This window comes from Anomalospiza imberbis, chromosome 1 (assembly GCF_031753505.1).
Source record: "Anomalospiza imberbis isolate Cuckoo-Finch-1a 21T00152 chromosome 1, ASM3175350v1, whole genome shotgun sequence".
In the NCBI taxonomy this organism is placed as follows: Eukaryota; Metazoa; Chordata; class Aves; order Passeriformes; family Viduidae; genus Anomalospiza; species Anomalospiza imberbis.
The window spans coordinates 65785693-65798878 of record NC_089681.1 but is presented as its reverse complement, the minus strand read 5'-3'; the positions used below and the strand labels follow the sequence as shown (position 1 = coordinate 65798878).

At 36.0% G+C, this 13186-nt stretch overlaps 1 protein-coding gene across 8 annotated transcripts in view; it reads right to left on the bottom strand.

Moving 5' to 3' along the window:
* Nucleotides 1-13186, bottom strand: part of PTPN3 (protein tyrosine phosphatase non-receptor type 3) — a 155836-nt gene that overhangs the window by 56860 nt on the left and 85790 nt on the right. For all 8 annotated transcript variants that reach the window (XM_068195459.1, XM_068195464.1, XM_068195450.1 and 5 more), the window contains 2 exons: nt 6184-6304; nt 2369-2456 (listed from right to left, as the gene is read on the bottom strand). In XM_068195459.1, coding sequence (XP_068051560.1) covers nt 2369-2456; nt 6184-6304 — 209 coding nt within the window. The remainder of the gene's footprint in view (nt 1-2368; nt 2457-6183; nt 6305-13186) is intronic.

Genomic DNA, 13186 nt, shown 5'->3' with positions numbered 1-13186 from the left:
GCCACACACAATCTAAGAAGAACAAGATCATCAGAATCCACAGAGCTAAAGCCTTTCCCAGAGACACAGTTTAATTAGCCCCTGCTAAATCTGGTCAAGGCACTGGGATGTGACAAAACTGGAAGGATGATTTAAAAGCAGTACTGAGAGGGGGGAGAATACCAGGAGGCCTTGTAAATATCCCTGCCAAAGCAGGGGCAGGACATAGTAGCCTCTGTGAAGAAGCAGCTTATAAACCTTGACTGTAAACTTCTTACAGGCCTACGGGAGCAAGATCAACCTCATGTTGGCTGAGAGGTTTGCCTCATGGCATTCAATCCAAACATCCAACTGATGTTTTGGAAGGATAAAACTTCAGAGACAACCAGCTACACCCTGAGTAACAACTCCCCTTCTCAGCTTCAGGTCATTTACAGCTAGAGGTTTTCCTGGTTTAGAAGCTTCTTTTATGTTTAATGGACTCCAGTGACTGCCTGACTGCTCCTGATAGCTATTTCACCTTGGGCATCCATTAAATCACAAGTAACGCTTACAGTTCAACTGCAGCCTTGTGGAAAAAGTACCTTTACTTAAACTTGTCTCTTTTTAGGTAGACTGAAGATCTTGTTGGCTATTCACGTTCTCCATGCTGTTCACCTGCTACAGAAGGCTTTTCCTTAAAACAATTATGATTGTTATCCTTCCCTATACTTTTTTTTTTCCATTACCTACTCTGAGATAAGGAAGGGAGAGGAAGAGTGAAGCTCAACATTCAAATGATATAAAAACTCAATTTGAAAGGTGGCATGATATTTTCTGGTTTGGGTTCTATTTCCATCCTAGCAGCTTCTAAGTGTCCAGATGTCTAGTCCAACTGCTAAAGAAACTAGATCACTTCAAATATTTCATTCTTAAAAAAACCGGAATTTTGATAAAACTATTATTCTGAATTGAAACAGAAGCAAAATGGTCTGCAGTGAAATTTCATTCAGCTGAAAATGTCTGAATCCAGTCTATTATCACTACTTGGCATTGGTAAGACCACTACTGACATCCTGCATGCAGTTCAGCAGCCTGTAGCTCAGGAAGGATAATGGAAATCAGAAGAGCTTGCAGAAACAACCTCCCAATAATATTAAGAGACTGGTCACATAGTGGAAGTCTTAGGACTCAAGTTGGCTTATCAAAATAATAGGCTATAACAGAAGTTAAAGGCAAATATCCAATCAAGTTAAGTGCATATAGTGATCTCAAGTTTAACACTAAGAGCTTCTTCAATAAAGTAGAAAGGTGACAGATGACCCAATGAACAGACTATACAAAGTCAAATTTAATAAGATCATTTCCTTTCTATTTTTCTCCATTATTAAAGAAAATGTCTACCTTTTGAGTGCTGTATTTCATTAATATGAATGTAATTACAGTGGCTTCATACAGAAGTACTTTAGGAATTTCTAGAAATCCAATGCAACACTCACTTATTTGTGGCAGCATAAAGTAAAACAAGAAATTATGCTGAAGGAAGCAAATTACTCACTGTATTCTTTCCTCATCATCAAAGAAAAATAATGAATTTTTCATTATAACTCTTAGTATCAGGATTATTAAAAGAAGTCAAAAAATGTTAAGAAAACTAGAAGTCATCTTCACCTAGGAAATCAATTATCTGTAGTACACTTCCTTTTTACACGACAAGCCTTATACCAAAACAATTTACTAATGCATAGAAGCACAAAAGGTAACTTGCACATTAGGATGCAAATAAAAAAGGATTCTGGAGATTCACTTCAGATCAATAGTGTAGCCAAAAAATTAAATTGCAGTAGACAGTGAAATACTAAGACACGTTTCTTATCAATGAACACCGTATGTAAAAGATTTCAAATACACTTTTAGTGCTCATCTTTCAAGTTGTTAAATACTTCTTAAATTTAGCCTGGAATCAGGGAATATAGGAATTTGAACAAAAAAAAAAAAAAAAACAAAAAAAACTCTATATCTTAACACTTAAGAAATTAGTGCTAGAAATTCATAGAAATTAAACTCTTAAAACACCTGCCGACTAATAGCACTAAACAGAGCATTTAATTTTCTTTCATGCTTAGACACTCAAAAACCTTTGTAAAATTAGAAACCCAACGTAAAAATATACTGCAGTAATTAAATAGTTTATCTTCAAAATATTTTGTTACACTTTTGAGGAGCTCTACCTTATTTGGTTGAAATTCCAGCACCTAGGTCATACAAGTTACTGAAAAATTACCCAGCTCTACTTAAAAATAACACATGATAAAGTCAGTACTTAAATATTACTTTTTTTTTACTGCTATTAATGTTAAAAAAGCATATAAATTTACTTTCCAAGGGAAAAATTACAATGTAAACATACTCTACCACTGTGCAATTCCACTCCATAGAATTCAAGTGTTCTTGCTATATTTATATAGCAGGACTCTGCTTCAGATTGCTTGAGGCCACTAGGAGAAGGGAAAAAATAATAAATATGAGCCACAGACAAGTCAAAAGTAAAAGATATTATATCATATTTATTCCAAATGCATAAAACCAGAACAACACTGAAGTCCAGTGTCTCAGAAAAAAACCCACATTAAGTAGTGCCACAGTTTCTTTACTGGTGAAGGCCCTGCTAAAGTACTCCCAAAAAATTGAGTGAATTATACACGATTTTATTACTGTAGCCACTCTGGACCAGCTCTTTTTATAAAAATCTTTGCTATCTGTTATGTTCAAAGGGACAAGTAAACAATTCTCCTATAAAATCTGACTTTTTAGTAAGAAGCTGCATCGGTAAATATTGTATATTTCATAATCTCTCAGACAGAAGTCATGTAGAAGAAAGATAAGAAGCACGGATGCACTAATAAAATAAAGGGGAGAGAACAGATTAAAAGTTAAAGTTATGAAACTCACCAAGGAAAAGCCATCCAAGTTTACCTAAAATCTGTAAGTCCTAAAATATTTTTTTCTCCTGCAGGTAAGACACTGAAATCATAAAAGCATTTGCCCTCTTCATCTTCAAGAAAGCTTCTATAAGTACAGGTAAAAACAACTCTTTGCTAGCTAAGCTTCCAAAACAACGTGCATAAAAATACATTAATCAAATGCAATTTAGGTACAACCTGCAAAAAGTTGACATAACATTGAGTTATGTTAAGAACTCCAGCATCTATTACTTCCAATTAATATCCCTGTTTTTAAATGCAAACCAATCAAAACACAATGCCCTGGTAACAGCCACTCCAGGAAATATTACATCATGCTGCAGAAAACTGAAAGCTACCTTGAACTGGAAAGCAATGGCCAGCGTGGCTTGAGGATGGTATAATATCAGGAAAAAAGAGAGCAAAGATGAAGAAAACTGCTGTTTATCACAATTCTGAACCAAACTGGTTTCTCAGCTCTACATGTACACTGACTATTGTCACCTTGATTCTGAAAAGCTTTAGTAGACCCTATATCTTTCACTGTGTCAGAAAATTATAGCAGCAAACCAATGTGAAATGGCCATTTTCTTATATGAAAGGATGCTGAATATATTTGCAAGAGTACATTACTGTCATTTTAAATAATTTGATCAAGTATGTTGTTCAGAAGGTCTGCTGCACACTAACAAGATTTGCCTGCAAATTTTAATTCTCAATTTGTATACTCCATCTACACCAGACCAGTCATGCCTTGGGTCTTGAAGTGCCAACAAGTATCTCAGCACAGTCTTAGGTTTTTTACTCGTTGTTGTTACACCCTCCTACTCAATTAGAGGTGAAACAAAACCTTCAGGTCCTTAAGCAGATGGTAATTAATTCAGTGAGATAAACAGGCAAGAGGAAATTCATCTTGATGTTCCAATTTTTGTAGTTGTTGATACCCAAGGACTAGCGAACTTCATCTGGAATATAAGCATCCTATTTAGTTTTAAATGCATCCTTCTCTTCAAACTGATGGCTGGATCTAGCAAGCACTGTGAAAACCTTACCAATTTGGACAATATGTGCATCCTAAGATCTCAGGCTGCTTATGTTATTAAGCAAAACACAGCAGGAAAACCACATCAGAACCAACTACATACAGAAAAATCCCTCTGTGGATTTAGGGTTGAACACAGAAGGAAAATTTCGGGCGCTATACCAGTTCAATATGACAACAGCTGCTTTCTTAAAAGCTACATACTGTCCACTGAACAGTGTGGCATGGAGTTGTTAAGGGAATACTTCCTCAGATTTTGAAAAGCAATGTAAGACCTAGGTAACAAAAACTTTGCACTGAGTTACAACACGTAACACAAGACATAACATAACTTCTCAAGTCTGTATTTCAGCAATTCAAACCTTTTTCTTTTCCATTATGGAAGTTTCCCAAAGGATAGACATTAAAGAATGAAAAAAGCATAGATGTTTATAGGGTTGGCTTTGAAACCCTCTAATATAAGAATACCAATTTCAAAGCTATAATATTATACAGATAACCTATATGGTTTACAGCAATATTTTTTATTCCAAATCAACAATTTTCTTTTAAAGGGTAAAAAAGTAAATTCTTCCTTTCCGTCTTTGCTTCCCAGCAGCTCTGGTGAACACCAGAACCATTCTTGTCAATTATGTTCCTGGCACCAATCTAGTCAAATTCATGTCCGAGACATACAAATGCCAAAGGAGTATGCAAGAAATACTGCCAGGATAAACAATAATTTGTCTGCCTCTCCTTGTACTCTAAAGTAAAGTGGCCTTAAGAGCTAAGTTTCAAAAGACATGTTAAAACAATAAAGAAATTTTTTTCCCAGTTCAATTTACCCAGTATTTTTATTCAAACCTTCAATTACCAACACCTCTGTTAATTCCAATACAGAAGTTAAACTTCTCAGCCATGAAGGCTTCACCCCAGCAAAGACACTCAATGAAAGCATTGATATCACTGAAAGAACACAGAGAAGAAAGGAGTCTTTCCAACAGTCACCACCACACTTTAGTCTGGACCAATGCTAACTTCTGATCTTTCCTCTGCAGAACATAACCAGTTTTATATCTCTTGCTGCTACAGCACTAAATACATGACCAGCCACTCCAAGACTCTTCAGAAACTTCCCTCAGTGGTCTCCAAGGTGACTGCTTTCTAAAGACAAGCAAGCTTATTCATTCCTGTCTAAAAGTCCCCCTCAAAAAATTACTGAGCCTACTGGAAACTGCCAATTAATTTGGAAGGAGTAGAAGCATCAGCTGTTGTGTGCCTGAACACGAACTGTTCAGAAAGCAGTCCAGATTAGTATCTCCAACAGAAAGGACAGTTGGAGTAAAGAGTTCAGTGGTTATCTTCTTTTGCCCCATAAATGACAATGCCTGCTCTGGATAGTTAGGGAGCACACGTGAAGTTTAAAACTACTCACTACACCCACTAGCAGTAAAGAAACCAGAGGCAAAAGTAAGAGTATTGAAAGACGAGAAAAAACAGCTGAGGGACATTAGGAAGATATGAAAATGGAAATATTTCAAGGTATAAATCAAAGAAACTAAGAGAGCAGGGAATTAGCTCTGCTGCAGTTAAGATACAGACAGAGAAAACAAGTCTACAGAGATAGGTATTTCATTTGCTCTCAGAATTTCTTAGATTGGTATATTTGCATTCAGCTTGCAAGCATCTGATCAACACCACTAATTCCAAAGCTGCAGTCTTACAAGAGACAAATCAGCAGGGTCAGAAAAAATAATTAGCAGTGCATTGACTGGAATAATCTGTTGCAGCCTTTGTATTACACTCAGGAGAGGGGAGTGAAAGCACCAAGTTAATTGAAGTGTTTTATGGTCATGGCATTTCTTGGAGTTTTTTTCCACATATATAGACAAAAAAAATCTGTAGAATTTGAAAAATGATCAAATGTCCTCCATGCAGCAAACTCCTCAAACATCTAGTACAGTGTTCTAGATTGTTGCCTTTAATAATACTTAAGGCAAACTAATCACTTGGAAGTTATAACTAGACATTTATTTAAATGTTTCAACACATTAGCATCACACTTTGAGTATAATTAATCTAACATCTCTATGATAAACCCAAATATTTCATTTAACAGAAGCTATATGAAATACAACTACCCGTTGTAATGAAAGTACTAAGAACTTGAGTCTTCCTTTTGACATCTTTTTTTTTTCTTTATACCTCAAGAGGTAAGAGAGGACTAAAAGTTGACATTACCTGTGTTGCTCATGTAGCGTTTCTACTTTGGTAAGAAAATCTTTGTTCTGCTCCGGTATAAAGTTGTAATTTGAAAGATATCCTGAACAATGTACTGAAGCATTATAGTCTCCAAGTTGTGCTGTTAAGAAACAAGAAACACATATATATAGTTTTCATAGTTAACTGGATTTTTGTTTAGTAGAAATTCCTTCTCATTTAAACACATACACATAGAGAATATGCAGAAATTACCAATTATTTCCCAACAGACAAAAAGTGTTGAACATCGGGAACTGTATGACCTCAGCGAGGTAAGATTTTTTTAAAAATGCACTTACCATAACTATAATCTCAGGCACTGAGTGACTCAGTCCTTTATTTAGTTACTTATGTAGCCTCACTTTTGCATCACAACCTGTAACAGCACCAGACAGATGTCATGTGCTGTGCTGACACAGAGGTGCAGCACTGTAACATCAGAGAACACCCAATTGCTTCAGTAAGAGATGGCAAATGAAATCAATTTGACACATTTACTTGAGTAGAACATATTAGAAGTCTTCAACAAGATGTGTCACTTAAAAAGCATCCACTCTTCACAAATTCAGGTGGAAATCACTCCACTACCAACTATGGCACTGTCCTAGAAATTCAGCTGTGAATTACTAAACAGAAAATGTGAAATAACTGCTGATTGACACATAACATTACAAAGCTGCTACAAAAAGTAAGTAACTATAACCTGTACTAACCTTCTTTTTCATAAGGAGTATGGAATAGTGATTATAAAGCCTTGAAGTTTCCCAGAAGTTATTAGTATGATTTCAAATTAACACAGAAAGAAGTAACTCATAGGCTGCAAACAATTCAGCATCGAAAACTCCTCAACTAAATCAAAGTTCAAGAGCACACTTTTAGGGTATACTATCAATAATATTAACACTATTTTCCAGAAAATTAAAAAAAATATATATATTTAAATTATTCAAATTGAGGGGCATGAGTGGCACATCAGAAATAACTTACACCTAGTAATTATGTATAATCTGTAATGCAGGGGATAAGTAATATTTGACACATCTATATATTCTAACTGCATGATCTATACAGTCCAAAAAATGGAACTACAGTGATACAATACAATTCCCAGGGAAATGCAGTCAAAAGCTAATCTAGTTGCACACCTAATTGTCGGCATCAAGAGAAATATTTAAATAAAAAAGGGAATGATAAAGAGAAACTAATTTACTTTAAATGCAGAAAGCCTGGCATACTTAGTTCTTTCTTTTTAAAGGTAGCCTAAACTTTAAATTAATTAGCAAATGGCAGGCAAAGGACTAAATATATTCCATGAAAGCCAAAACATATATTTGAATATTACTGTAAAATTTATCTGAAGAACAAAAAAAACAAGAACGAATAAAAACAAACCAAAACAAAAAACCACCAAATCAACCAAGACAGATGATGCAGAAGTATCATAAGAAACTGAAGTGATTTTTAGGAATATCCATATATTGACAAAAGTCTAAGCCTGACAATGCTAAGTGTAAGGGAACTGCAATAAAAGTGAAAAACTGAAACTTTTAGAAATAAGTAGTATGCTAATAAAGTGTAAAATAAAACCCACAATTTCACAATTACAGTAGTTGATTGAGGATCCTTTCCTTTACTAATCATTAACACAACCCATCTTTTCTATGAAACAATCTACATCTTTAAGGTTTGCTGCAGCCAGTTTGAATTCACATCTTGCCAATGAGAAAAGACCAGATTGCCAGGAATAAGATAACGTAGTTTTCTAGTTCAATTTTCTTTGCAATAGAAAAAGATATTTTTACTGTAATTTTACCTTCCCTAAAAGGGACAACTGTTATTCCTTCACACATTATCAGGCAGTCTTCTTTCTAATCTTCTAAATAGGCTACACTGGGTTTTTTCCCTCATGCCACTAGGTACCTGAGGCCATGCCAACAAGGGGAACAATTTAGCTTCTCCAACTCCCTAGCCAGCTGTTACAGTAGAAGAGAAACATCTTGCAAGACTAATCATCTTGTGTAAGATTTAATTACCCAAGCAGGAAAAAAAGTGAGGACATATCAAGACGTCAGCAAGAATAATAACCCATGATGCTTCTATCTCTTTACTGGATTTCTCCAGAAGAGGGAAGAAGGGCAGGAAATATTAAAGACCTATTTCTCATCTGAGTTTCTCCTGACATAGTTTCTGCTCTGATCATGAGTCAGCAGATACTAACTCAATGAAGATAAAGTTAGAGTATAAAAATAATAATATTTTAACCTTTCTCCATTCTAGACCACTGCTGCTCTTTAATTTGTTATAACTGGCAAACAGTATAGAGCTAAGTGAGAGAAAGTGGGACCAATGACGAGTCAAAAAACAAACAAACCCCTGATATTTGAATATCAGAATACTGTATTTTACAGTTCTATATCTAATATGAAAAGCTTTAAAGAAAGGAATGTAATGGACCATTAATTTAGAAGGCCATATTCAGTAAAAACAAGGTATTTTTAAATTTCTAGTAAAAGAAGAGTCCAATAGCCAAGTAGCCATGTTGACATGAAACACTAGTTCTACAAACTTTCAACAAAATAAGAGCTTATAAGTGCTTGAAACACAAGTCTTGATATCATATATGTTTACAGAGTATAGGATCTGTCTATGCCTTATTGAAGCCTAAACAAGCCATATATTCTTCATACTTTTTTCAAAAGTATTTTGTTCAGACACCCTTCAAGGTGCAGATGGCATTGTTCTCCATTCTACAGATTTTACTTGTAAATAATAAGAAAAAGAATTGCATACAAAGTAATAGCACCAAAACCTATTTCTACACATGGGCATTTCCAGTAACTTCAGATACAAGAAGGGAAATGTATGAATGGCTCACTGGCTAATCATTATGAGAAATTAGTTATAGAACATATGGGCAAATTTACCCAAAGGAATGCCTACAAAAGCTAGTCTTTAAATATCAACTTTCTATAGGTCTGAGAAGTGTATCAGAAAAGAATCAAGCAGGTTCATGTTGAATTTGTAACTTTATAGCAATTTTAATATTTTAGGTCAAATTAATAAAGCAGAAAAGTGAATTGAGTTGCCTATTTTAAAAAAAAGATAACTACATGTAAAGATCACGTTCACAGGGCAACAGAATAAACAAACCACAGAAAGAGTCTTGCATATACATTGCAAAAATCCTCACATATAAAACTGCAGTCCATATAAAACATAGTTAGGATCATAATACTGGCCTCCAAATCAGGACAGCAATAATGACTCAAATTCTTGAGATGAGGGTGAAATGTATTAAAGACTAATGATTAATTTATCATCATATGAACACTGAGGCACAAAAAGAAAAGATACTTAATCTATACAGTTTAATCAGTTTAGAAATTTTAAGTGATTGCTTCATGGCACAAAAAGAGAACAGAAGAAAGATGAACTTCCTAGCATAAAATGTTTCTCAACAGTAAGTAAAAATTATTCAAGTATTAATATGTTTCTGGAATCAGAAAACAATCCGCTACAGCAGAATTCAGTTTAAAAGAACCAACATAAAAATGTAGACACTTACTAAAGACAGACTAAAAAGGTACACTGGAATGATCAAAATTACACCATGTTGAAAATGGTTTTCAGAATGAAATTCCTAAAAGGACCAAAAAACCCTCAGAAGTGAATGCTGAGAGAAGGAAAGGTGTTTTGACAAGTGGAACCTCTATCCAAATAAGGATGCGAGCATGAACACTAACCCACTGAATCCCTACATAATTGTGATGTCCCTACAGGACAAGTAGAACTAGCTAGAAATAATTTCTTTTGTAAAAGGAAATAATGCTTCACACTCAAGAGCCCTTACAAAATGTTCAGCCTAGACATGACTGTAAATAGCTGCTTATGACCACTCACAACAGCTGGCCATTTTGTGGTAAGACAGAATGAGAAATTAGGCATTAATAAAAACAAAGGAACACTTGTAGAGGAAAAATAAAGAAAACTATGCATGCACAATGGTAGTCTCCAAGTTATTTACCACTCCAGAATGAAAAATGAGCCAGTCATTGTAATGCCTTTTATTAAAAGAACTAAAAAATAAAAATCAGCAGCTCAAAACCCAGACACAGTTAAACAACACAAAACATTAGTCACAAGGAAAAGGAAGAAACAAATTAGAAGCTATAAATTATATCGAGTTGCTGTTTCTGCATCTCAAATAAAACATGTACTTCAGAAACTATACAGACACAATCAAAAAACTATTGAGAAAAGCAAAGTATAATCCAAAGTACAAAGAGTATTCATTTTGAGGAGGTATTGGGATAAAAGACTTAAAGGAATAGCTACCAATACTCCCAAAACATTGTGAGGCTTTACCAAACTAATGCATCTGATCCTCTTCCATGTATGTTGTTTCTCAGCATTCACCACTACTCATCTGAGAATCACAAAGTCATTTAGGTTGGACAAGACCTCTAAGATCATTGAGTGCAACCCTTAACCCAGCACTGACAAGCCCACACTAAACCCTCTGTGTCACATCAACACATTTTTTAAATACCTCCTGGGATAATGACTCCACCACTTACCTGGACAGCCTCTTCCAAAGCCTGACAACCCTTTTGGTGAAGAAACTTTTCCTAATACAGAACCTCAATCTTCCCTGGTGCAACTCAAGGCTGTTACCATGAGTGCAATACTGTTTTACATGGACCTTGACCTTGGGAAACTCTTCTTTCCCTCTTTTTAGTTATGTTACACAAAAATATTTAATAGGTTCATCCAACTTAAAAACACAGAAGAATAGTAGTATCAAATCTAAGAGGCACTGCCGAAAGTCAGCTCCTTCAGCTACAGCACTGGCCAGTATCCCAATCTGGAGTTCTCCACTCTGGAGATTGTACCTTGCTTTGAAGTGTTACCGTTCAAAAAATTATTTGTGGGTTAATGGAAGACCATCACATAAACAATACTTGAAGCAATGATCTCCTGAAGTGGCTTCTGTACTGCCTAACACAACAGTAAAATATAATTAAGGAAAACCAGCCCAAAAGAGCTGGAAAGTTGCTGTATATAAACAATCAGGACACTCTTAGATGATCTGTCATACAGAGATGCTAGCAAGCTCCGGAGCAGCAATCTAGAATTCAGTGAACCATATGAAAGGAAATGGGAGTGTTTTTCAATTAATATTTACAAGCTGATTCTTGTATTGGGAGTTTCATCACCATCACACAGATAACACTGGCACTGCTGATGACAGGTACTGTAAGATATGATAAAAGGTACCTCTGGCTGAACAGCACTGCTGCAGGCTTCAGGAGAACAGATGTGACATGCCCACAATCCTCAGACTGCCCAATACACCTAATAAGTAATTTCAAACCTTGGAAATTTGGCTCAAAGTTCTCTCTACTAATCCAGTCCGATTTTGATTCTAAGGCACAAGGGTTAAAGATGCCCTGGAAAGAAGCAGGAACCTGGCTGATCTGTAAGCAAATCTCTCAGCTTATATGAGATGTCCTTTTGAGCACTATTTCACTTCAAGAAAGCATGGGTGGGGAGCACACACAGAAAAATCCCCAAATGCTAACCATGAAAAGAGAGAGGTTTCCATTAACTAGGAAGTCTGAGGGGTCAACCTAATTTTCATAAAGTGAGGCAAAATGAAGGCAAATTAGAAGAGTCAGGCCTCACTGTGGAACCACTGTTGCTGTTCTCTACGTCTTACAGCCCACCTCTATCTCTGGGATATTATTCTTCTGGCATTCCCAAAATTCTAACACTCTTATTCCCAGTTCCTGAGAGACTTTCACACTAAGTTCAGCTTTCCTTGACTCCTCATCATCACCAGCCTTCCTTTCCTTAGAAGAGGTTAAAGTCCATTGGAAGTCCTAGCAACCAGTCAACCCCTTTCTGAACAGTTTAGGACTTCTGAAAGTCCCAAAGACAGATAGCAGTGTGCTAGAGATGATTCCTGGGTCTCAAAGCAGGGCTGAGAGGAGCAGTACCACAGGAGACAAGAGCAACTGATGCTCAGGAAAAAACTGATGCTCCTGTGCTTCATATTCAAGTTCCAAGTCAGCAATGGATTTATTAACACAAGAGCATATTCTCATGAAACCCATGGGATTTCTTACATACCAGTAGCTGGGCATTTAAACAATGGCCTGGAAAAGGCAATTTCCTACATGAAGTGATAGAAAACAAGTGGTGCTAAATCAACATTTAAAATTTTTAAAAATGGAGTAGTTGCACTGTATAGGTTTCCTTATTTGGTTTTAGAGATGGTACAACAATCCCATTTTACACTAGTAAAAATACACTATTTATCAAGATTTTTCAGTATGAGTGTATCCTTCCAACTTCACAATGATGAAATTATTTGAAATGCATCTTAACAAGTTCTTCTTAAAGAGAAAAATATTTCAAACTCCACTGACTTTTGTCACAAAGCACATTCCTGATAATACACTAACAACTTATTCTTGAAGTGTCTGAACTATGTTCGTAATCAGGTTCAGTCACATGCTCTTCAGACACAGTACTCACACCCAGTTACATTCCCCTGTAACTTAGCCCCACCAGGCAATGCAGGGTGTGCTGCAGCAGGGCAGAGGGACACGTCAGAGCTTTATTTCAGAACCAAATGCCTGAGCACAGGGCACTACAAAGAAGCAGCATCCCAGCAGATATCACCAAAACTGTCCCCTTGCTAAACTCAGACAAAGCCTCTGAAGGCCAACCATACAGCCAGCACATGGAAAAACTTTAATTAAGAAGCAAGAGCAGAAATATCAAACACCAGACTTCATACACTGTGAAAGAGATCTGGTTCAGCACTCCCGTCAGCAACAACTGCTACACCTTTTAAATAAACAACCCACAAGGTTTTCAGACAACAAGGATTTTCCCTTCTGTGTTCAAGGGAAGCTACAGAAGGAGAGAGCAGCCTGAAAGCCGCCAAGAAGTGGCAGTAAAAAATCAGGTAGAA